The sequence below is a fragment of the Scyliorhinus canicula genome, chromosome 11 (assembly GCF_902713615.1).
Source record: "Scyliorhinus canicula chromosome 11, sScyCan1.1, whole genome shotgun sequence".
NCBI classification, from domain to species: domain Eukaryota; kingdom Metazoa; phylum Chordata; class Chondrichthyes; order Carcharhiniformes; family Scyliorhinidae; genus Scyliorhinus; species Scyliorhinus canicula.
Window position 1 is genome coordinate 150497086 of NC_052156.1, and position 25790 is coordinate 150522875.

General features: G+C 46.6%; 1 protein-coding gene across 4 annotated transcripts in view; it reads right to left on the bottom strand.

Moving 5' to 3' along the window:
- Positions 1 to 2960: 2960 nt before the first annotated feature.
- Positions 2961 to 25790, bottom strand: part of si:dkey-5i3.5 (uncharacterized protein LOC565091 homolog) — a 37837-nt gene continuing 15007 nt past the window's right edge. The window contains exons 1-4 of one of the 4 annotated variants that reach the window (XR_005462330.1): positions 22076 to 22255; positions 16853 to 17361; positions 5184 to 5683; positions 2961 to 3255 (exon numbers count right to left, since the gene is read on the bottom strand). Coding sequence is in view for 2 of the 4 variants with exons in the window: in XM_038811725.1 (XP_038667653.1) it covers positions 5319 to 5683; positions 16853 to 17324 (837 nt within the window). In the remaining 2 variants the exon portion in view is untranslated. Of the gene's footprint in view, positions 3261 to 3313; positions 5684 to 16852; positions 17362 to 22075; positions 22256 to 25790 lie in introns of those variants that run through there. The other 3 variants (XR_005462329.1, XM_038811725.1, XM_038811726.1) reach the window with 3 other exon arrangements.

Here is a 25790-nt window from a genome sequence, read left to right on the forward strand (position 1 = left end):
TTTTAATGATTCTAACTCAAAGTGAAGCACCAAATCCAGGTGACTTTGAATTTGACATCCCTCAAATTAAATTGGAAAATGAGGATGTTCTTACAAATTGGGATACATTGTTGAGTTACCTTCCAGAGGAAAGTCAATCTGATCTGAAAGAGTTATTGATATCACATGGGCAAGTTTGTGGAGATACGTTGGAAAGCACTAAAATGGTTATACATGATGTCGATGTGGGAGATGCTGTTCCAATTAAACAACATCCATATAGACTTAACCCTTTAAAATTGGCACAGGTTAACAAGGAAATTGAAAGCATCCTTAAAAATTGTATAATTGAAGTGGGTTGCAGTCAATGGAGCTCACCCATAGTGATGGTACCATAACCAGATGGTACCCAACGGTTGTGTTTGTGCACTATAGAAAGGTTAATACAGTTACAAGAACGGACTGTTATCCTATCCCACGTTTGGAGGATTGCATTGAGAAAGTGGGACAATCAGCTTTTATTTCCAAACTGGATTTGCTTAAAGGTTACTGGCAGGTACCTTTATCCGGAATGGCGAAGGGAATTTCAGCTTTTGTGACTCCAGATGGTATATACCAATTCAAAGTTATGCCATTCAGCAGGAAGAACGGCACAGCCACATTTCACCGGTTAACTAATAAAGTTGTTTCTGGATTTCCCAATTGTGCAGTATACATTGACAATCTGGTAATTTTCAGTCAGACATGGAAAGAACATTTGAAGCATGTCATTTGAGAGTACCTTTAAGAAATGGATGTTTAAGCAATGTACCTTTAAGAAATGAAGTAGCTCATATTACTGAAGTGATGTCAGAGGGGGAGCTGAGCTGAGATTACTTCTGCTTTTAGTTTCAGTTTGAGAAAGCAGCTGAAAAGTGCCTGGCTGGTTTGCTGTGAGCTGTTTTGAAAGGAGAAAGCCAGTTTGGAGGAAAAGAGCTTGGGTGTGTCTATGTTTTGCAGGGAGCTGGATTTGCTGTGATCTCTGCCATGAAAGACTATCTCTGAATCATTTGAGTGATTTAAACTCATAATAGTAATATCTTTAACCTGATGTGTTTCTGTTTAAAGGTGTTAAGTCTTTTAGAGGTTTGAAGGAACATTTTGAGGGATTATTTAGTGTTGTATTATTTTCGGGGTTATCTTTGAAGTAAGGGGTGTTAAGGGATCTAATGTTTATTTAAGAACGTTAAGTTGAATTCATGGAATAAACATTGTTTTGTGTTTAAAAACCCACGTGTCCATAATTGTAATACCACACCTGGAGACCAAGCCGTGTGCTTCAAAAGCAACAATGCATTAAAGGGAGAGGTTGGTTGAACTCAATGATACATTTTGGGGTTCTGGAAACGCCACTCCCATAACTCTGATGGAGTTATTTGATCAACTTCAGGAGGCGGGTTTGGTGGTAAACCTAGCCAAGAATGAATTTGGAAAAGCCCAAGCCACTTTCCTTGGCCATACAATCGGACAGGGTCAAATGGTCCCACGGGATGTGAAAACAAAAGTTATTGGGGAGTTTCCAATACCCTCAACACGAAGAGAAATAATGCGATTTCTTGGCATGAGTGGATCGTGCTGAGGCCTTCTTGTCCAAAGAGACTATCAATCTAGAAGGATTCCAATTGGAGGAAGAAGAACTAAAATGGACTATGTTATTATAAATGTTTGCGTGTTTTGTTTTGTTAAACAACAAAAATATATTTACTATCAATGTTGCTTAAAAGAAAGTTAAAAGGAGAAAAATGAAACCATCTTGGAAGTTGATAGTTTATTTTTTTTCTTGGGGGGAGGTGTCAGGTAGATGTACCTTTAAGAAATACACATTTATCAAATAGCTGCAGTGATGTCAGTGTGTGGATGGAGCTGGGCTGTCTGTGGGTCCTTTTTACTTTCGTTTTGAGCTGGGAGCTGCAGTGTGTCTTAGTTTCGCTTTCAGTTGGAGAGCTACATTTGAACCAAGCAGATGTACTTTGGCCTCTCTCCCTTCATGAAAAAGAATGTCTCCAGATCACTTTATGATTTCAAAGTAATACCTCTTTCCGTAGAGAATTTAAACCTGCTGGCTTTGTAAAAAGGGTTTAACTTATGGATGTTGCTAGAAAAGGTTAAGGGTTACCGATAGAGTATTGTATCTATGGGGTTACGTGTGTTGGTGGTTGATAAGATGTTTACTGTGTGTTTATAAAATATTAACTGGGTTCAAAGAATAAACATTATTTTGTTTTAAAAATATTTTTAGTTTTCTGTTGCATCACACCTGTAAAGTGGGTCCTTGTGCTCACCATAACCTAACTCTATTCAAAGTTGTGGGTCAGGTGAACTCCATGATATACTTTGGTGTTCTCTAAACCCTGGCCCATAATAATCTATACTGCACTGCCTGGAAGGATGGTGGAAGCAGCTTGAGGTGTAATTTTCAAAAGACATTTGCATTGATACTTGAAAAAAGCAAAATTTACGGACTGGAGAGGTTACTAAGGAAAGTTGGTCGATTTGCGTTCCTCTTAAAGAGATGGAAAATGCATGATCGGTTGAATTACATTTCTTTGTGCTATTCTAATAAAACTCATACTTATCTATCCTGTTGGGGTTATACTGAAGATCAGCATGGGGTAGCACGGTAGCATTGTGGATAGCACAATCGCTTCACAGCTCCAGGGTCCCAGGTTCGATTCCGGCTTGGGTCACTGTCTGTGCGGAGTCTGCACATCCTCCACGTGTGTGCGTGGGTTTCCTCCGGGTGCTCCGGTTTCCTCCCACAGTCCAAAGATGTGCAGGTTAGGTAGATTGGCCATGATAAATTGCCCTTAATGTCCAAAATTGCCCTTAGTGTTGGGTGGGGTTACTGAGTTATGGGGGTAGGGTGGAGGTGTTGACCTTGGGTAGGGAGTAGGGTGCTCTTTCCAAGAGCCGGTGCAGACTCGATGGGCCGAATGGCCTCCTTCTGCACTGTAAATTCTATGTAATTCTATGTAATCATACTGTCTGAGGTGGACTGAGAAAGTGGAACATATATAGACAATTGGATTTTAAGGAACCTCATTATCTTCCACATTGTTCATTCCTGACTAAAGTAATTCAATAGCAAAGGCTATGTGGCCTGACAACATCCTGGCTGTAGTACTGAAGAACTGGCCACTACACTAGCCAAGCAGTTCCATTGCAGCTGTAACACTGTCATCTTCTTGACAATTGGTACGACATCCTGGGCTATGGCGCGGTCAATTACAGGCCCACCTGTCCTGGAGGCACAACACAAGTGAATTAACCAATAATTCTTGAAAATCACCCAAAGTCTTTGGCCCTTGGCTGCCCAATTACTGTTTATTTAAAATAAGAATTATAACGAAATATGCAGCAAATACAGCTGGATAATTATTATCTCATTCCTAGATTCCCAATTTAACTTGCACCCCACCCTCTACAACACACACACTAGACAGACAAACAGAGGAGTAAAAACCCAAAAGTAAAAGGGAAAAAGAGTCTTTGTTTCAGCTGGTGGTTTACAGTACCTTACTCTTCAAACTTTGCTTTCACTCCATGGCTTTACTGTAGATTCATCCAGGCCCCTGTAGTTTCAGAAATACAGCACTCACAAACTTATTGTAGAGGAGTGTCCTGGTCTTTGTTTGCAGCCTATAATGGTTTTTCTGTAGATTCATTCATTCAGGGTCTCTTGAGTTGTAGAAATACAGGACTCACAGACTTTCTGGAGAAAACAATGAGGAGAGAGAGTCCTTGTCACTCTGCTTCCAGGAGTCAGGATCCAGTGATTGGATATGATCCAATCGCGGCCTGTTACCAGGCAGAGTACGACCGTTTGAACCAATTCATCGGCTACCAGCCAATCAATCAAACCGAGTACCATCCTATCTCTCTGGTGCTGAAAAGTCTGACACTCCTTTTCAAACTCGCTGTGACTAACAGAGTGTTCTCTCCTGTAAATCTGACCATGGAGGCTAATTGGTCTGTCCCCATAGGTCTTGGTAGGGTTGTTCACTCCTCACTGAGATTGGGGATAGCCCCCAAGTTAGAGCAAGCTTGTGTCGATTTGCTTTGGGATTTTGTTTTTGGTTATTTGAATTTAGGAATCCATGCCTTTCTCCTTCGATGACCAGAACAGGTTTTGTATCCTGGGGAGGGCTGTGTTCCATTTAACTCTTCCTTGAGCTTCCGTTTCTACTTTGGTGTCTCTCTTTATTCCTCCTCGAAGATTTTTAAATGAGTAGATTTAGTAATGGCATTCCCTGAGATGAGGTTGGTTCATCTGTCTTGATCCTCCTTTGTTTTTTTTTCTCCTGTTTTTCCATATCTGGGTGAGCGGGATACTGTTTCTAATTCTGGGTGAGGTTCTCCTGGTTGTATCAGTGAGGAGGCAATGGGTCCTCCCTCCCAGGATGCCCAATTGTTGGGTATCTCAGCGGTTCTGCTTCTCCTCGGGATGGGGGTCTCCCTGGTTGGAGCTGGAGTAATTCCTTTTCCTTCTTCGTATAGGTGGGGATGGTGCATTGACCTGAATGTGGTTGGAGATGTGTAGGTTCGGCTGGGGTGCAGGTTTTGGGGTGTGCTGGAGGTCCTGGGGGTGTAATTTCCTGGATGCCATGATAAGCTGGGCTGGCCCAGGACTGGTGATGTGGCTGGGTATCCTGTTCCCCCTGGGGGCTTGGAATAAGTTCCAAGTGTAACTTTCAGCGGAAGAAAGTTAGCAGCTAATTCAGGTTGTTTTCATCCTCCTCTGCGTCATTTATGTTTGTTGAAGTGGCCTTTTCTTGATGCATGGGATTCAAGTGATAATTTCTGAAAAGCCTCAGGTGGAACTTCAAGTTTGCGTTTTTAACCTTTTCTGTGCTGAGAGCAATACTTAAAGCATTGTGCTAGAGGCGTCAAGATACCCTCACAATTAAAATCTGTACGTTCACAAATAACAAGAGAAAATGCAGAATTGTCCTCTGGATGTTTGCAACACCTTGTAAATCTGTGCTGATCATACAAGAATCTATTCAGCAGAATTAAACCAATTGTATCCTGTCAATGGGATGGCTGCAATTAATTCAATCATATGGACACTTTGCTAATGTGAGTAAACATAACCGGCAATTCACACTTTACACTGAACCTTATAGAAGTTTTAAAAGAAAACTTTTACCCAATGCAACACCCACCTATTAATTTTGTCCAACAGGTTCAGAGAGGTTTTCTATGAAGAGTCCAGGAGAGGTTAAAGGGATCAAAACAGAACAAGCTAATGCTGTTTGGACCTGCAACACCTTAGTTCACCTGGGCCTTGTTATTGTCCTTCATAGTTTGGTTGGAAAATAGAACATGCCAAGGGACCCCAGGAAGTTCTGCACAGCGCTTTGATATTCCAGAGGATGCTGCCGCAGGTGCCCGGCATGACGAGATATCTTCCAGCTTTTTCCAACTGCATGGATGCCTTTCATCGCCCAATTACGCAGCAGGGCCTCCACTTCCTTGTAGTCGCTCAGTGGGTCATTCTCGCTGTAGAATGTCAGAATGGGTGTACGGTATGGCCTTTCCTTGAACATCTCTGTGCTGGTTTGGTAGTGACTGACTGTGTAACGTTTGAAAAGCCAGAAGTAGAGAAGTAAGGCCCATTTGAATAATGGCTGGAGGAATCGGTGAGCCAGCACTTGTGCAGCACCTGGAATATATTGAAAATAGATATATTAGCACATATGGAATAGCTGAGGCGAATATGGAGTAGTTGGGTGAATATGGAGTAGTTGAGGCAATTATGGAGTAGTTGGGGTGACTATGGAGTAATTGAGATGAATATGGAGTAGTTGAGGTGAATATGGAGTAATTGAGCCGAATATGGAGTAGCTGAGGTGAATATGGATTAGTTGAAATGAATATGGATTTGTTTAGGTGAATATGAAGTAGGTGAGGTGAATATGGAGTAGCTAAGGTGAATATGGAGTAATTGAGCCGAATATGGAGTAGCTGAGGTGAATATGGAGTAATTGAGGTGAATATGGAGTAGCTGAGGTGAATATGGAGTAGCTGAGGTGAATATGGATTAGTTGAGGTGAATATGAAGTAGTTAAGGTGAATATGGAGTAGTTGAGGTGAATATGGAGTAATTGAGGTGAATATGAAGTAGTTGAGGTGAATATGGAGTAGCTGAGGTGAATATGGATTAGTTGAGGTAGACATGGAGTAGTTGAGGTGAATATGGAATAGTTGAGGTGAATATGGAGTAGTTGAGGTGAATATGGAATAGTTGAGGTGAATACGGAGTAGGTGAGGTAAATATGGAGTAATTGAGGCGAATATGGAGTAGTTGAGGTGAATATGGAGCAGTTGAGGTGGATATAGAGTAGCTGAGGTGAATATGGAGCAGTTGAGGTGAATATGGAGTAGTTGAGGTGGATATGAAATAGTTTCTTATAAATTATTTTTATTGGGTTTTTTAACAAAGTATATTTACAGTTATGTACTCAGAATAAAATATATATATATAGAAGAGAAAAAAAACACAAAACAAAAAAACTGGTATGATATTGTGCACTAGCTCAACAACAGCAACTCTGTACAGTTAGCAATAAGTAGGCACCTGTTTGTTGGGGGCAGGGGGGGTGGAATCTGGGGCGATACATATACATTTGGGTACCGGAGAAACAATTACATTAGTTATGTCCGATACAAAGAGGGCAATACGAAAATGGATCTGGTGTTAATGTTGTTACTTGCTTCTCCCGGGCAGTTTTCGCTGCCGTTGTTGGTGCGCATTTACCTCCGCTTCGGCCGTTCGTCTCGTCTTTCACCCGTATTTTCCTTGCTCTGAATATGGAATAGTTGAGGTGAATACGGAGTAGGTGTGGTGAATATGGATTAGTTGAGATAGATATGGAGGAGTTGAGGTGAATATGGAGTAGCTGAGGCAAATATGGAGTAGATGAGGTGAATATTAAGTAGTTGAGGTGAATATGGATTAGTTGAGGTGGATCAGGAGGAGTTGAAGCAATATGGAGTAGTTGAGGTGAATATGGAGTAGCTGAGGTGAATATGGAATAGTTGAGGTGAAAATAGATTAGTTGAGGTGAATATGGAGTAGTTGAGGCAATATGGGGCGCGATTCTCTGCAAATGCGGCGAGTCGTAAAGACTGCCGTGAAACTGCCCGTGTTTCACGGCAGCCTCCGCGCCCCCTCCCAGGACCCAATTCTCCCCCCCGGGCGGGGCTAGCAGCGCGGCCCCGTGAAGCACGGCATCCGTCACCACCGGCGCATGCGCGATGTGGGTTTCCCTTCCGCTTCCGCCATGGTGGAGGCCGTGGAAGAGAAATAGTGCCCCCAGGGCACTGGCCCGGAGTCTGAGCGGGGGGCCCCGATCGCGGGCCAGGCCACCGGGGTCCGATCGCCCCCCACCCCCTCCCCCCCAGGACCCCGGGTGCCCGCTCGCACCGCTTATTCCGCCGTTACAGAGGTGGTTCAAACTTCGGCGGCGGGAGAGGCCTCCCAGCGGCGGGACTTCGGCCCATCCGGGCCGGAGAATCACCGCAGGGGCCTCGCCGGTCGGAGTGGCGAGATTCCCGCCACCGCCACTTCCCGGGTGGTGGAGAATCTCTGCCACGGCGGGGGCCGGATTTTCGGCGGCCCCAGGCGATTCTCTGACCCTTCTGGGGGTCGGAGAATTTCGCCCATGTACACAGTATTAAATATATATATATATATATATGGAAGAGTAGAGAAAAAAAGACACAAATAAAAAAAAACTGGTATGATATTGTGCACTAGTTCAACAATAGCAACTCTGAACAGTTAGCAATATTATTTTTAACAAATAAGTAGGCATCTGTTTGTTGGGGGGGGGGGGGGGGGGGGGAAACTGGGGAGATACATATACATTTGGGTACCGGATAAATAATTACATTAGTTATGTCCGATAGTTATGTTAGGGGGAAAGTTTAAGGGAGATGTGCGTGGAAAGTTTTTTACGCAGAGGGTGTTGGGTGCCTGGAACGCTTTACCAGCGGAGGTGGTAGAGGCAGGCACGGTAGCATAATTTAAGAGGCATCTAGACAGGTATATGAACGGGCGGGAACAGAGGGAAGTAGACCTTGGAAAATAGGAGACAGGTTTAGATAAAGGATCTGGATCGGCGCAGGCTGGGAGGGCCGAAGGGCCTGTTCCTGTGCTGTAACTTTCTTTGTTCTTTTCTTTGATGCAAAGAGGGCAATACGAAAATGGATCTGGTGTTAGTGTTGTTACTTGCTTCTCCCGGGCAGTTTTCGCTGCCGTTGTCGGCTAGCATTAACCTCCGCTTCGGCCGTTCGTCCCGTCTTTTTCCCGTATTTTCCTTGCTCTGAATATAGAATAGTTGAGGTGAATATGGAGTAGGTGAGATGAATATGGGGGAATTGAGGTGAATATGGAGTAACATTGCAGTGTTAATGTAAGCCTACTTGTGACAATAAAGATTATTATTACTGTGGAATATGAGTGTGAATTGCTTACATCAATTAAGTTACTGTGAAAAGCCCCTAGTCGCCACATTCCGGCACCTGTCCGGGGAGGCTGGTACAGGAATCGAACCATGCTGCTGGCCTGCTTGGTCTGCTTTAAAAGCCAGCGATTTAGCCCAGTGAGCTAAACCAGCCTCTGATATGGAGGAGTTGAGCGAATATGGGGTTTTGAGGTGAATATGGATTAGATGAATGGATATGGAGGAGTTGAGGTGAATATGGAGTAGTTGAGGTGAATATGGATTATTTGAGGTGGATATGGAGAAGTTGAGATGAATATGGAGTAGTTGAGGTGAATATGTATTAGTTGAACGAATATGGATTAGTTGAGGTGAATGTGGAGTAGGTGAGATGAATATGGGGTAGTTGATGTGAATATGGATTAGTTGAGGTGACTGTGGAGTAGTTGGGGTGGATATGGAGTAGTTGAGGTGGATATGGGGTAGTTGAGATGTATTGTTGAGTTGAGATGCTTATGTAGTACATTGTATATATTGTGTTGCCCTATTATGTATTCTCATGTATTTTCTTGAATTCTGTTTAATTCCCTTTTCTTCCCATGTACTGAATGATCTGTTGAGCTGCTTGCAGAAAAATACTTTTCACTGTACCTCGGTACACGTGACAATAAACAAATCCAATCCAATCCAATATGGAGTAGTTGAGGTGAATATAGAGTTGTTGAGGTGGATATGGGGTAGTTGGGGTGGATATGGGGTAGTTGAGGTGAATGTGGAGTAGTTGGGGTGGATACGGAGTAGTTGAGGTGGATATGGGGTAGTTGAGGTGACTGTGGAGTAGTTGGGGTGGATATGGGGTAGTTGAGGTGGATATGGGGTAGTTGAGATGTATAGCATTGATACATTTAAAGGGTTGTCTGAAACGTTATGCTGGTAGGATTAATGATGGAGGGTGGGGGAGGTTCCTGTGGGAGATAACTATGAACAGGAATGGTGGGCACTTTCTGTGCTGAATTATTATGTCAGGTAGATTCCTCAGTGTGAAATTCCCTTTAATGTTCTCCCCAGCCAATTCTTCCACTAAAGCTCCTGGTCAGTCAGATTAAGAATTCTTAGAGGCCTGGAGCACCAAAATAATTTGGGAAATCTCTCTTTGCCATCTCAGTATTTATATCAAAACTAAACAAGGACAATTAAGCATGGGATCTGTCTTGAACAAATATCTGCTGCTTCTGTCTTGTTCCCTTCTGGCAGTATTTTGAAATTCTAGGATTTTTGATTTACTGGATGTATGTAGTTTTCCCCATGTAATCGGAATATTAATATTCATAACAGTAATATGAAAGCAGCCAATTTAGCTACTCAAGACTGTTAGTTTACCCATCTTGATTCCATGACCCTTAACACTTCAGTCAAACAAAAATCTATCAATCTTAGTTTTGAAATTTTCAATTGACGTCCAGCCTCAAAAGCATTTCTGCTAAAGAATTCCTGATTTCCTGATTGCCATCCATGCTTTCCTGACATCATCCTGAACGGTTGCGGATATGGTGAGTTTTACTGGAGCTGCCACTTTTGACTGGTGTTCCTGCCAACTGGGTCCCATAAATCCATCTGTTAACCTGCACTTGGCACCGGATCGAGCTGTCCTATTGAGTTGTGGGTTGCAGCTGCCACCTCGTACCTCAGCCAAATGACACTTCCAGTGGGCAGCATTCCTGACTTTGGGTCAGGTGATTGTGGGCTTTAGCCTGACTCCAGGGACACAAGCATATAGTCCAGGCGGAGGAGGAGATGGTTACCACATTGGCCAATGTAGCTTGACTCACTTCAAGGTTAATTTACTGGGTGGGGTTCTCCGTTGCTGAGGCTGGGGCAGGATTCGCGGAGTTCTACGACACCAAAACTGGTGCTGCACCTGCACCGATTCAGTGACTGTTGAGGGGCTAGCACTGGCACCACGTGGAACACAATCGATTCCAATGAGAAATGGTGCGGGATTTTCCCAATTGGCGATTGACACTCAGGAGGCTGACAAGCTGCAGACACATAGACACACTTCACTCTCCACCCACACCATCCCAGCCAACAAGATGGCAGCGAGGAAAGCATCATCCCATTTCACGGACGGCGAGATTGTGACACAGCAGCATGCTGTGGAGGAGAGGCGGGCCACCCTCTACCCCAGTCCAGGATAGAGGGTGCCAGCCACCGCCGTTCGCTGTACCTGGGTGCAGGTGGCAGAGGCGGTCAGTGCCAAGGGCGGCACCATCCAGACCGGCCAGCGATGCCAGAAGATACTGCACAACCTCCTCAGGGCGACCAGGGTGTGTAGGCAGCATTGGCCCCTGGCACAACCCCCGTCCCACACACCCGTAACCATACCCCCCACCCCCCACCCCCACCCGGAGGGCGGCTGAACCCACTACCCTGCACCAGAAAGTGGCCATCATTTGGCACAGATGTCGCACGGTCTCTCTGGCTAGCCAAAACCTCCAGTGACACGCTTGTTCTGGTAGGTGTCTGAAAGACGTGTGCCGACGGTATACACGCAGCCTGATGTGTCGCCTCCTTCGCATCTCCTCCTTAGCCTATTGGGCAGCCACCTCCCCAGCCTCATGGCTGGGCCCTGCTCCTCTGGGACAGGCTCCTGTGGTGCAGGTCCCTCCTCGAGAGGCTCCTGTGGTGCAGGATCCTCCTCGAGAGGCTCCTGTGGTTCAGGGTCCTCCTCGAGAGGCTCCTGTGGTGTAGGGTCCTCCTCGAGAGGCTCCTGTGGTGCAGGGTCCTCCTCGAGCAGCTCCTGTGGTGCAGGATCCTCCTCGAGAGGCTCCTGTGGTGTAGGGTCCTCCTCGAGAGGCTCCTGTGGTGCAGGTCCCTCCTCGAGAGGCTCCTGTGGTGCAGGATCCTCCTCGAGAGGCTCCTGTGGTTCAGGGTCCTCCTCGAGAGGCTCCTGTGGTGTAGGGTCCTCCTCAAGAGGCTCCTGTGGTGCAGGGTCCTCCTCGAGCAGCTCCTGTGGTGCAGGATCCTCCTCGAGAGGCTCCTGTGGTGTAGGGTCCTCCTCGAGAGGCTCCTGTGGTGCAGGTCCCTCCTCGAGCAGCTCCTGTGGTGCAGGGTCCTCCTCGAGCAGCTCCTGTGGTGCAGGGTCCCTCCTCGAGAGGCTCCTGTGGTGCAGGATCCTCCTCGAGCAGCCCCTGTGGTGCAGGGTCCCTCCTCGAGAGGCTCCTGTGGTGCAGGTCCCTCCTCAAGCAGCTCCTGTGGTGCAGGTCCCTCCTCGAGAGGCTCCTGTGGTGCAGGATCCTCCTCGAGAGGCTCCGGTGTTGCAGGGTCTTCCTCGAGCAGCTCCTGTGGTGCAGGGTCCTCCTCGAGCAGCTCCTGTGGTGCAGGTCCCTCCTCGAGAGGCTCCTGTGGTGCAGGTCCCTCCTCGAGAGGCTCCTGTGGTGCAGGATCCTCTTCGAGAGGCTCCTGTGGTGCAGGTCCCTCCTCGAGAGGCTCCTGTGGTGCAGGTCCCTCCTCGAGCAGCTCCTGTGGTGCAGGGTCCCTCCTCGAGAGGCTCCTGTGGTGCAGGTCCCTCCTCGAGAGGCTCCTGTGGTGCAGGTCCCTCCTCGAGAGGCTCCTGTGGTGCAGGATCCTCCTCGAGAGGCTCCGGTTGCAGGGTCTTCCTCGAGAGGTTCCTGTGCCTGCAGCCTCAGTGCATCCGCAAGGGCTGCTGTGGCCTGGCAAAAGGCAACCATTGCTGGCTGAATACCCAAGTCCATTCTCTGCAGGTGGAAAAGGACAGACATGTTAGCATGGCGAGTACTCCCATCTATCCAGGTCTAAGAGGCTACACGGTGGCCCTGGGTTGCACTGCAGCTCAAACCTCAGCATGACCCCCTCCCCCAATCTCACCTGTTGGCCATTCCCCCCGACACTTGGCCGACCACACCACACCCCCGGCACCGGAGAGCCTCTAACTCCGCTACCATCCCTATTGGCAGGGGTGACTGGCGCTACCCATGCCAACAATACACTCTTCCCCTGCTTTCCCTGCAGTGGGGCAACACTTCCGATCAGTGAACTGAGGGGTGGCAGCACCCAGTGGGCCGCTGGGTGCGCATGGCCACCCGTCACGTTGATACGTCAGCTGGGGCCTGCGGGTCCCCACCCAGGTTAGGGGGGGGGGGTTGGGGGGCAGCCATACACCTGGTGGCACTCTACACATTTACAGGACACAGTCGGCAGAGAACGTAGCCAGGTGTCGCCGTGGCAATGATAACCTGTGCTCAGCCACCCCGGTCCTGGGGGCAACACCCAGAACCCACCGCCCATCTCCAGGTCGCCCCCCCCCCCCCCCCCCCCCCAACTACTCCCCCTGGCCCTGACTGACAACTCCCAGCCTGTGGCACAACTATCAGCCCACTATTGCGATTTAGGAATCTTTTCCTCCGTCCTCTCTCTCGCCCTCTGCAGGCCCGGCACCCGGGTCCCGTTGTTAAACACCACAAGTGAACCGCGCCAGCGCCACTTCCACCTGGCAGGAACAGAGCATCGCAGTGACCTGGACAACACTGTGCCAAACCCGGTAATGATATGCTAACACATGCAAATGCAGGTTTTGCATGTCAATGCTGAGGCATGAAGTGGTCTCGCTGCCAGCGAGGCACCAGAGCATTGGCTGTAGGTTCGTCGCCCGGCACCAAACCCGACTATCAGCTGCTCCTGATTCCTCGCGTGGTGGCAATTCACGATTCCGGCGTGGCAGGGCGGAGAATACAGCCTGAAATCTTTCATCAACCAACCCAAATCAAGAAACATAATACAATGTAAACACTTTTTATAAGTATTCCTTGATACTGGGCTTGGCTCCGTAAGCTAAATTTCTCAGGTCCGGTAGGGAAGCTGAAGGCGGATCTGGGGAGATTGAATCCCTTTGTCATTGCTTGGCCGGGTGCAGGCAGTCAAAATGAATATTTTGCGACAGATTCAGTTCCTGTTCCAGTGCCTATCGGTCTTTTTGCCAAAGCCATTTTTTCGAGGGGTGGATAGGCTGGTCTCCTTGTTTGTATGGGCAGGGAAGGTGGCGAGGGTAACGAAGGTGGTTCTCCAAAGGGGGTGGTGCTTGGGGGGCTTGGCTCGGCCGAATCTGTTGCACTATTACTGGGCAGCGAATGCGGAGTAAGTGCGGGTCTGGAGGAAGGAGTCGGAAGCTTTGTGGGTGCAGATGAAGTCGGGGTCCTGTACGGAGTCGGGGTGGCGGGCGGTGGTAACTTCGCCCCAGAGAAGTATTCCGGGAATCCGGTAGTGGTGGCCACACTGAAGTGGCACAGTCGCACAGTGGTTAGCACTACTGCCTACAGTGCTGAGGTCCCAGGTTCAAACCCGGCCCCGGGTCACTGTCCATGTGGAGTTTGCACATTCTCCCCGTGTCTGCGTGGGTCTCACCACCACAACCCAAAACATGTGCAGGGTAGGTGGATTGACCACGCTAAATTGCCCCTTAACTGGAATAATAATGAATTGGATACTTTAAATTTATTTTAAATATTAAAAGAAAAGTCGTAACCACACTGATCTGTGGGCAATTTCGACACCACTCCAAGTTGAGGGCAGTGTTGACGGTGATGCCAATAAGAGGGAATCATGGGTTTGAGCCGGGGAGGATGGATGTGAAGTGCCGGGGATGGGAGGAGAAAGGTGTGAAGGAGATGAAGGATCTGTTTCTGGGGGGAAGATTCGCAAGTCTGCAGGAGTCGGGTGTGAAGTATGGGCTGCAGCATGAGGAGAGTTTTAGGTATGTGCAGGTGCGGAATTTCGCAAGACTTTCCCGATTTTCCCGGTGGCCGCCCTCCTCATTGCTGGCGGAGGTGCTGTTGGTGGGGAGGTTGGAGAGTGGGGTGGTCTCAGTGATTTATGGTCGGATCATGGAGGAGGATAAGGAGCCTATGGAAGGGATTAAGGCCAAGTGGGAGGAAGATCTGGTGATGGGGCTGGAAGAGGGGATTATGGTGCTAAGTGCTGTGAAGGGTCAATGCCTCGACCTTGTGAGCGAGGCTGGAGTTAGAACATAGAACAGTACAGCACAGAACAGGCCCTTCGGCCCTCAATGTTGTGCCGAGCCATGATCACCCTACTCAAACCCACATATCCACCCTATACCCGTAACCAAACAACCCCCCCCTTAACCTTACATTTATTAGGACACTACGGGCAATTTAGCATGGCCAATCCACCTAACCCGCACATCTTTGGACTGTGGGAGGAAACCGGAGCACCCGGAGGAAACCCACGCACACAGGGGGAGGACGTGCAGACTCCGCACAGACAGTGACCCAGCCGGGAATCGAACCTGGGACCCTGGAGCTGTGAAGCATTTATGCTAACCACCATGCTACCCTGCTGCCCCAGTTGACTCAGTTTAACGTGATGAGGATGAGCCTGCTGTTCGAGTGGGTGGAGGATAGTTGTGAGCAGTGTGGGAGGGGCCCAGCCAACCATGTCCAAATGTTTTGGTCCTGCCCAAAGTTGGAGAGATATTGGACTCATGTCCAAGGTTCTGCAGATGGAATTGAAGCGGTGTCCCCTAAAGGGTGTCGGACATGCTGGAGTTGCAGACGGGGGCAGGGGCAGATGTCTTCGCCTCATTGATCACTCGCAGGTGGGTCCCATTGGGGTGGAGGTCTCCCCCTCGTGCCTCGCCGTGGCTGGGGGAACTGTTGGAGATTTACGCCTTGGAAAAGGTGAAATTTGCCCTGAGAGGGGCAGATATGGGGTTCCACCAGAAATGCGGGTTGTTCACTTTGAATTTTGGAGATCTAGTTTCTAGGATAGTTTGGATTTGGATTTAGAATTGGATTTTGTTTATTGTCACGTGTACCGAGTACAGTGAAAAGTATTTTTCTGCGAGCAGCTCAACAGATCACTAAATACATGAAAAGAAAAAGAAATAAAAGAAAATACATAATAGGGAAACACAAGGTACACAATGTAACTACATAACACAGGCATCGGGTGAAGCATACAGGGGTGTAGTGTTAATGAGGTCAGTCCATAAAAGACTCATTTAGGAGTCTCGTAACAGTGGGGAAGAAGCTGTTTTTGAGTCTGTTTGTGCCTGTTCTCAGATTTTTGTATCTCCTGCCCGATGGAAGAAGTGAAGGGTTAATAATTACATCTCTGTGTAAATCAAACACCAGAGGGCTTTACTACTTCTCTTTATTTAAGACAGCCTCTCAGAGAATTCTGGGAATAGCATAAGGAGAAGCATGGTGAAAGCACAAGCAGAAGCTTAGAATAGATAGAGCTAGCACGAGGTTAGATCATAGTGTAGTTAGTGACCAGATAGATTATTGAGTACTGCAATACAGATTCAATATCATTTAATTATTATCTGTAGCTCAGTAGAGTGTTCGAACTTCATTCAATTAGTAGTGTAATAATAAATTAGTGTTGTTTCAATCTTTTGATTGGTATGTTCTTTTCAACACTACAACAGGTCATTTTGGAAGAAAGGACAAAGAATACAACATATTATCAATCATGGTAATATAGCAGTTTCATTTTCTCATATGAAAATATGTGCAGACGAGTGGCTGGAGGAATCTCACATTGCTGACCTGGGGCAGAGTCAGCTCTATGTGGGTGGGGCCTCATGTAGGTGCAATGAATCTTGAATGTTGAACCAGTGGAAAAATTGTGGAATTCAAACATGACAACTCATGATTTTTGGCAGTAACTCATCGAACCATAGAATCCCGACAGTGCAGAAGGAGGCCATTCAGCCAATTGAGTCTGCACTGACCCTCGGAAAGAGAACTCCACCTAGGCCCACTCCCCCCACTGTATCTTAAGACCACAAGATATAGGAGCAGAATTAGGCCATTCGGCCCATCGAGTCTGCTCCACCACTCAATCATGGCTGATATGTTTCTCATCCCCATTCTCCTGCTTCCTTCTCATAACCTTTGATCCCCTTATTAATGAAGAACCTATCTTAAAGACACTCAGTGATTTGGCCTATACAGCCTTCTGCAGCAAAGGGTTCCACAGATTCATCAAATATCTCCGTAACCCCACCTAATCTGAACACCGCTGGACTCTAAGTGGCAATTTAACATGGTCAATCCTTCCTAACCTGCACATATTTGGACTGTGAGAGGAAACCGGAGGAAACCCATGCGGACGTGGGGAGAAAGTGCAAACTCCACAGAGACAGTCACCCAAGGTCAGAATCGAACCCGGGTCCCTGGTGCTGTGCCATCATGCCACCATTTATGTTTAAAATTTAACACCATCATTGCTGTGCTGGCTTGACCGATTACTCCTGGATGATGCTGATATTTCTAGCATGAACAAGAGGAAACATGAGCCCTGTGAAAACTGATTTTTAAATGATGTGTTTGCCTCACCGTTCGCCATTAGTTCCATATTCCCTACGACAAGACTGTCAAAGATCTGACCCCGAATCCTCGCCTCGAAGCCCGCGTATCGTGGCGCATCTCTCAACGTGGCCTGAATCATCTGGGCAACGGTGAATCCTCCAATGGAGAATGCATGAATGACGAGGGGGGGGGAGGACAAGGGCTCACTCTGGAGAAGATCCAACACATTCGAGGCATAGGCCAGGCCGTACTGAGGCCACAGGAAGTGTAGAATGTTGCTTTCCACAGTCAGGATGTCAAAGCCATACGGGTAGTAAATCTGCCGGTAGCGCTCCACAACATGGGGCGTGGCTCCAAGCCAGGGAAAGAGTACGAGTAGTGGCCTAGGGGCATTGGCCACAGATTTGGTGCTGTTTCGGTAGAGTGTGATGGTGTTGGAGAACTTTTTCACCATCATGTTTCGAGGAGAAGATTGAGACAACGGGATCCAGTCAGCCATCTGATGGAGAGAGGCTTGGGTGTTGAGGAGGAGAGAACTGGAGAAAATAGAAAAAATGCATTTACTCGAGTATTTCCACAAGATACACTAATGTGACTCAAGGAGATCAACAGTCTAATTCATCAAAACAATAAAAATAGTTTTATTTCGCTCTTAAACACCATCTTAATAACAATGGGAATTAGGTAGAAGCCGCCTGAGTCAAAACAGTGACAGATTTTCCATTTTTACCAACAAATTCCCAAAGATTGGCTCAACCTTTGTGGTAAAAATGTTAGATTTATGGAGCAGAAATATTTGTGACGTCCAAGGTTTTGAGCTACACTTTGATCAAATTGTTTGTTTTCAACTTCCTTCTAATAAATGATTTTAATCGCATTGAAATTAATTTTAAATATCTTTTTTTTATTAATAGCCTCGATTCATTTCTTTCTCCAATTAAGGGGCAATTTAGCGTGGCCAATCCGCCTACCCTGCACATCTTTGGGTTGTGGGGGTGAAACCCACGCAGACACGGGGAGAATGTGCAAACTCCACACGGACAGTGACCCAGAGCCGGGATCGAACCTGGGTCCTCGTCGCTGTGAGATAGCAGTGCTAACCACTACGCTACCATGCCGCCCCATTCATTTTTAAATGTCTCATACTGGTGTCTATCTTTGATGAAAACTGGAGGGTAGTTGGATCATCACAAAGAGAATATTGCATTGATGCAATGTTATTTCAATATATATTCTATCAAATGATAAAACAATGCTAACGTCATTTACATCCAGAACAGGACAATTTTAAACTCAACCACACACACAAACACAATCACAAATACCGACAAACGCGCGCATACACATGTACGTAAACACATACCCACACACAAACATGCACACAAATGCACAGACACATACACACAAGCACAGACATACACACACATACACATGCACATTGATGCATACATAAACATACACAATCACGCACACAAACACATATGCACACACACGCATGTACACACACGCATTCACGCCTATGCACTCATAAACATGGGCACACGCACATGCACACAAATACACACATACATGCACATGCATACACACACATACACATGCACGCACACGATGTATGCACATGCACACTGACACACGCATGCACACACATGCATACACATGCTTGCAACCTGAATGTTCTGACTCACTGTAGTGTAATTCCAAAGCTTTTTAAAAAATTATTATTTTCCAATGAAGGGGTAATTTAGCATGTCCAATCCACCTACCCTGCACATCTTTGGATTGTGGGGGTGAGACCCACGCAGACACGGGGAGAATGTGCAAACTCCATACAGTGACCCGGAGCCGGGATCGAACCCGGGTCTCGGCGGCGTGAGGCAGCAGTGCTAACCACTGCGCCACCGTGCCGCCCCTAATTCCAAAGCTAACCAACTTCCCCTCTGTTCTATCATCCGAGGGGCCAATTTTTATATCTGTATCTATAAACATTGGGTGACATCTAGCAGGGTATTATTGCTTATTTGCAATTCCAAAGATTTCAGCTGCTGGATCGCAGCTATTTAAGTAATTCCCAAAGTGCCCAGTATTGAATTCACAAGTTCTTTCAAATTCTCAGTTACAATTCTTGCCCCTGCCTCTGCAACCTGTGCCAGTCTGTTCTACCCAATTCCTACTCTGGGCGCTCACTGATTCCAGAAAGAATTGCATTTATACAGCATCTTTCATGCCCATAGAACTTTACAGCCAATAAAGTACTTTTGAAGTGGAATCACTGCCCTAATGTCGGGAACGTGGAAGCTAATTTGTGCAAAGGATGATCGCAGAAATGGCGGTGTGGTAAATGACCAGAGCATCTGTTCTCGATTTTGGTCCTGGAATAAATATTACTCAGAAACCAGAGGAGAGCTCATCCACAATTTATCCAGTGCTGTGGTAGGATCTTTCCCATCTAGCAGAGGCCTCGATTTAACAGCTCTCAGAAAGCTGGCAGTTCGAGCGGCACGGTGGCGCAGTGGTTAGCACTGTTGCTTACGGCGCCGAGGACCTGGGTTCGATCCCGACCCTGAGTCACTGTGAGTGGAGTTTGCACATTCTCCCCATGTCTGTGTGTGTTTCATCCCCACAACCCAAAGATGTGCAGGGTAGGTCAAGCTAAATTGCCCCTTAATTAAAAAAAAATTGGATAATTGGGTACTGTAAAAAATTTTTAAAAGATGGCAACTCTAGCAGTGCAACACTCTTTAAGCGCCAAACTGAAGTTTCAGCCGAGATTTTCATGCTGAGGTCCTAGGAATGGGTCTTGAACCCCCCCCCCAACCTTCGAGGGCAGAGGTGAAAATATCGCTACTAAGTTAAGCTAACGCTTGAAAACGTAACTGATGTTTATTCTGTATCACTGCTCAGAAGAATTATCCATCTATTTAAATACTTGTATGGAGTGAGGAGGCCGTTACACATTGCTGTTTTACAGGGCAGAGACCTTCCATTTATCATAGAATTTACAATGCAGAAGGAGGCCATTCGGTCCATCAAGTCTGCACCAGCCCTTGGAAAGAGCACCCTACTTAAGCCCACACCTCCACCCTATCCCCATAACCCAGTAACCACACCTAACCTTTTTTGGACATTAAGGGCAATTTTGCATGACCAATCCACCTATTCTACACATCTTTGGACTGTGAGGGGAAACCGGAGCACCCAGAGGAAACCCAAGTAGATACGGGGAGAACGTGCAGACTCCACACAGAAAGGTCACCAGAATCAGGGTCCCTGGAGCTGTGAGATCATAAGATCATAAGAACTAGGAGCAGGAGTAGGCCATCTGGCCCCTCGAGCCTGCTCCGCCATTCAATTAGATCATGGCTGATCTTTTGTGGACTCAGCTCCACTTTCCGGCCCGAACACCATAACCCTTAATCCCTTTATTCTTCAAAAAACTATCCATCTTTACCTTAAAAACATGTAATGAAGGAGCCTCAACTGCTTCACTGGGCAAGGAATTCCATAGATTCACAACCCTTTGGGTGAAGAAGTTCCTCCTAAACTCAGTCCTAAATCTACTTCCCCTAATCACTGTGCCAGCGTGCCGCCCATGCCCTGCCAGTGGGTTCAATGACGGACGGGGGGTGGAACTTGACAGATCCAAAAATTGTTTTTACTTTGACGTGAATTTGTCGTGGGATCTTCTGCTGGTGCCCAACATGGTGGAGCAGAAATCCCGTTGGAGGCTGACATGAAACTGATTTGCAGCCGTGAATGGGATGCAGATAGAGGCCTGACCAGACTCTTCCTCCCATGCCCAATTCCATGCAACACCAATAGGAAAGCACGGCTGTCCAGAACATGTCTGGAACATTGTGATGTGCAAAAGTCAGGACTTACCTGCGGCGGCCTTCAGAATTTGGCTCCTAAATTTAACAACCAACTAATGATGTGACCACGGTCCCTAAATTCAGCAATATCAGTAAAGTTCTTGTTATTGATGTGTAATTTGATGATGGTCTCCTCAGAAATAAAAGAAACTATGATCACATTACACTTCAGTAAATGAAAAGATTTAATTTGGGAGATCAAAGACATACTCTACAATTTAAATATTTAACTACAGTGGGTAAGCCATTGTCCTCTTCATATTGTTCTGTTTAAATTGTCTTCCTGTTTAGAGTGTGTTTGTGTCAGCTGAAGGTGTCTGTTGGGGTATATGAAGGTCCTTCTCAATTTCGGAATACCAGCTGGGGGTAGAATCATCAGCTTTCACTAAATCCAAAGCCAGAGGAGGGTCAGAATGAGAGGGGATCAGGGATCATTGTTCAGTTGCTGATGCCGTCTCTCCTGCTGATGAAAACCACATTTATGCTTCTCTCCTTTCCTGAACAGCTTTATATAATCCACTGAAAACCCTGATTACGCACTTATTTGCAGCACAGGAGCAAACCCAACAAATCCAGTGCGTTATTGTTCCACGCCGATGGTAAGACCAGCTGTGGGTCGGTGTGGGACCCCCACGATGATCAATGACTGCAACAGGCACCGGCACTGAAAACAACACCCACTGCAGCTGTGTATGCGTGGCAGACTCTGCCCCGCACAGACTGGACTTTTCAGCAGAAGTGCACCTTAGGAATCTATTCCCTCCACAAAAGGATTTGCTGCTTGTCCGACGTGCATGTGCTATCTCACTTCCCTATCAACACATCTGTGTTATTCACCTCAACTACTCTGTTAATTGTTATATTATCACGACTGGTTATATGTTGTATTCTTTGTCTTTTCCTCCGGGATAGCCCAATGTAGTGTTGACAAAAAATATACCAATCAAAAGATTGAATCAAAACTAATTTATTATTACACTACTAGTTAAATGAAGTTCACACACTCTACTGTGTTATAGATAATAAACAAATGATATTGGATCTGTACTACAGTATTCAATATTCTATCTAACTACTTAACTACACTATGACTTGACCTCTTGCTATATATCTCTGATCAACTTTCACTCTGCTCTCTTCATGTTCTATTCAGCTTCTCCCAGAATTCCGAGAGAGTGTCGTATAAACAGAGAATTAGTAACGTCCTCTAGTGTTTGATTTACACATAGATGCAATTATTAACCCTTCACTGTCCTGACTATATACAAATCATTACATTAATGCATTTCACTCTCTAACCCCTCGCTGGGTAAAGGAGTTTCTCCTGAATTCCCGACATTAGTGACTATTTTATATTTATGGTTTCAAGAACCGGTCTCACCTGCAAGTGAAAATATCTTCTCTCTGTCCATCCTATCAAACCCTTTCCCAATCTGAAAGGCCTCTCTCAGGCCATCCTCAATCTTTCCTTATTTCCGTGGCTCTTATTCACCAAAGTATTATCCCTTTGTCTTTTTCTTTCCAGATAGGTCTGAATCCCGGTGACAGTTGTCAGGCTCTGTTCCCCAGCTCAGTTTCACATCTGGTTTTCTTTATGGAAATCTCACTTCCTGTTCCTGTAAAGTCTGCACCACTTCTCGAAGGGAAACAAAGTCAGGGTTGCCGAGAGTTGCTATAGCGACTTACTTCAAATAACTAAAAGGGGAACTGCCGATGCCAGGCAGTCCCAGATTTAATTTCTGGAGTGTTTTGAGTTGGCTCTGTCAAGATATGCAGACACACACATAATGATATACAGACAAGCAGCTAATGGACACAGAGAACAGGACATGGCCAATAAGCAGGCAGGACTCTCAGAGGTGGGATCTGACTATAAAAGACACAAGGCACTCACACTCCACCTCTTTCCACTGATGAACATCTAGAGAGTCAGTCAAGGGTGTTGTTACAATTTCACACCTCCACCACGTGGCTAAGAGCTAGTCTGGTTCAGTCAGGCAGAGTAACCACACTTAAGTTAGCAGAGAGTCGAACTCATAGAGAACTGTGCTAACTGTGCTATTAGTTCAATAAACCTGATTGAACTAACTTCAAGGTCTGGAGTATCTTTCTGATCTAAGCTGCATCCAGTTGCAGCCGGTGTTAGACCAGTGTACCTAACACAATAGGCTCAACCTCTCACTGTGTTGGCCGCAGAGCTCCTGGGCCTGGGAGTGGAGTTGTTGGGGAGGATGTGCTGGATCCCAGTGTAGTTCATGGGGATAAACACAGAGGTCAATGGGCTGCCGTCACTTACAAATGATGAGTTATCCCCCAGCAATCAAGAATCACGTGGCATTATTAATTAATTTTGAAATGGTCCCTCATGTTTACTAATATTTTGCTGTTTTACCCTGTGCTCACTGACCTACATTGCTTCCCATTTCAGCAACATCTCGATTCTGAAACTCTCATTGTTGTTTTGAACTCTGTCCATGGTCTTCACCACCACCAACCCCCCCCCCCCCCCCACCCCCCCATCCCCAGCCCCACAATCCTCTGAGATCTCAGCGTTCCTCCAATTCAGGACTCTTGTGTGTCCCTGATTTTCATTGATCCATCATTCAGCTGCCTTGGTCTTAATTTCTGTAATTCCCTGCCTCTATGTCTCCCTCTTTAAGACACTTCTCAAAATTTACATCTATGACCATGCTCTTGGTTATATATGTGTCTCGGTGCCAAATTGTGTTTGACAATTCCACTGTGAAGAGGCTTCATGGTTTTATTCTGTTAAAGATGCTATATAAATGCAAGTTGGTGTTGCTGATGTCCGCCAGAAGGTGAGCAATGTGACGTACTTGGCCAGACCTGGATTGGATTCCCCATTGAATGCCCGGGGTCGGGAGTTCGGCTGCCCGGGGTCGGAGTTCAGCTGCCCGGGTTCGGAGTTCGGCTGCCCGGGGTCGGAGTTCAGTCCGGTATCCCAGCAGACATTTATCCCCCAATCAGATATAAAAGCTCCAAAGGCCCGAGGAGGTAAATTCAAAGAAAATTTAATTCAACAACAAAAGCAAAGGTCGCAATGTGGCTTGCCATCCAAAGATCCGCACCAGGGCGACCAATCACACCATCCCAGCCTGGGCTGGCTTTCATAAGGCGATTAGCATGAACCACGATTGATGAGCCTTAGGTCACTAGCGGGGGAGAGTATATTCCATGAGTCCCACAGGGAGATCAGTTGGGCTGTCCCTGTGCGTCTCGTGAGTGTTATCACACCAGATTATTTAATAAATGATTTGGTCATGGTTCTCACTGCATGTATGGGAGCTGGCTGTGGGCAAAGGGGCTGCTTGGCCTTTCACATTATTACAGTAACTACAATTCATTGGTTGCAAAGTGCTTTAGGACAAACTGAGGTTTCGAAAGTTGCTTTTTAACTGCAAGTTTCTTCTGAGTGAGTAATTATCCACAATGGACCATTGGCATATCTCACTATTCGGCAAGATCACTGATTATGTACAGCTTGAGGGACACCACTCCACAAGCATGGAGCAAGGAGAGGAACTACCCAGCTGGTACGGTGATTAAACCCACACTGGTGACTGCATGTTGCGTCACACTCTGGCCAGATAGTGGGGCTGGGCTAACTAACTCCCAAGCTGCAAAGCAACACATTATAGATTCTATAATGTGTAGATTTTGCAGCTTGCCGGTTGGTTAATTCAGTTCGCTAGATGCCCACAATGTGACGCAGCATGCAGTTAACATTATGTTCCTGTTGTTTGTGGCTGTGTGCACGTCTAATGCAAAGGTGCTTGGCAGCATTGCATAATGGGGGACTGCGGAATAGCACCATCTCTGGTATGGGGTACAGAGTCACACGGTAATGGACTAGGAGAACTAGAAGGAAACTGCATGGGAGCAGCACCATGCATGACAGTAACTGGGATATGTACATTGTTAAGGATTACCAATAAATGATTCATGTTTAAAAGACAAGCCTCAATATCGCATCCATGAGACACATAGGAACACATAACACAACAATTCTGATTAGCATCTGCGAATCAGGTTGCTATGGGCAAATGCAGTGCTTTCCTGCAGGCTGGGGTGGGGTGGAGTTGTTAAATAAGGGGTTGTATGTCATTGCCTTAAACAAATACATGACAGTTCATGTTGGTGATCAAGGCCAGGTATCTGGATCAGGCTCCTTTTCTCAGCCAGGATAAGGAACACCGAATGGGCCACATCTAGGGCTAGTCACAGAGCAGGGAATGGGAGTGGTGGAAAATATCGGGTGCAGTGTCTAACTTGCCAGGAATAAGACTGGCCTATTCCTTAGAAGGGAGAACCCTGACCAGCATAAGCAAGGCAAGAAAGGGAAGGGAAAACTGCACCAGGAGCATTTAATCTCCAAACTTCCAACCAAACCAGGTGAAACAGTGATTAACATGTATTTTTTTCAATTTTGTATCCTCGATTCACTGCCCATAATGCAGTCACCTTAACACCAGTGAGATAAAATACAGACTGGTGTTTGCTTTCCTGAAAACTCCTATCCAATTCCCAAAGCATGACTCTGAGCTTCTGGTCACCTGTCATTTTCACTCCCTGCCTGACTGCTGTCCTCATGTCTCTGGTGTTGGCATCCTAAACTCTTCCAATGAAGCTCAAAGGAACTCGAGGAACAGCATATTGATTAAGCACTTTGAAAGCTTCCAGCTTCAACACAGAGTTCAATAATTTCAGTTTCTAACCCCTGTCCTCCTCATTTTGGACAGCAGCTTCTGCTGTTGCCATTTCCCCCTCCTCTGAGCCCGTCTTTTGTATTCTTCACTTGTCTCATTTCCATCTGCTTTTGCCTTTGAAATTACGACAACCTTTCACCCATTCCCTCTCGTTTATTGCCCCCCTCCCTGGCTTTTCCTGTTTCTCGACTCACTTAAAACCTGTTGGGGGGAATTTTCTGCTCCTGCCAGTGGAGGGAATTTACAAAAGTCAGTTTCCCTTGCTGGCGGGAAATCAGTTTGGAATTTTCATATTCCAACTTTGATGGTGGGTTAAAGGTGGGTCGACTTTCCCACTGTTCTATGCCGGGAACCACACTTGCATTCAGT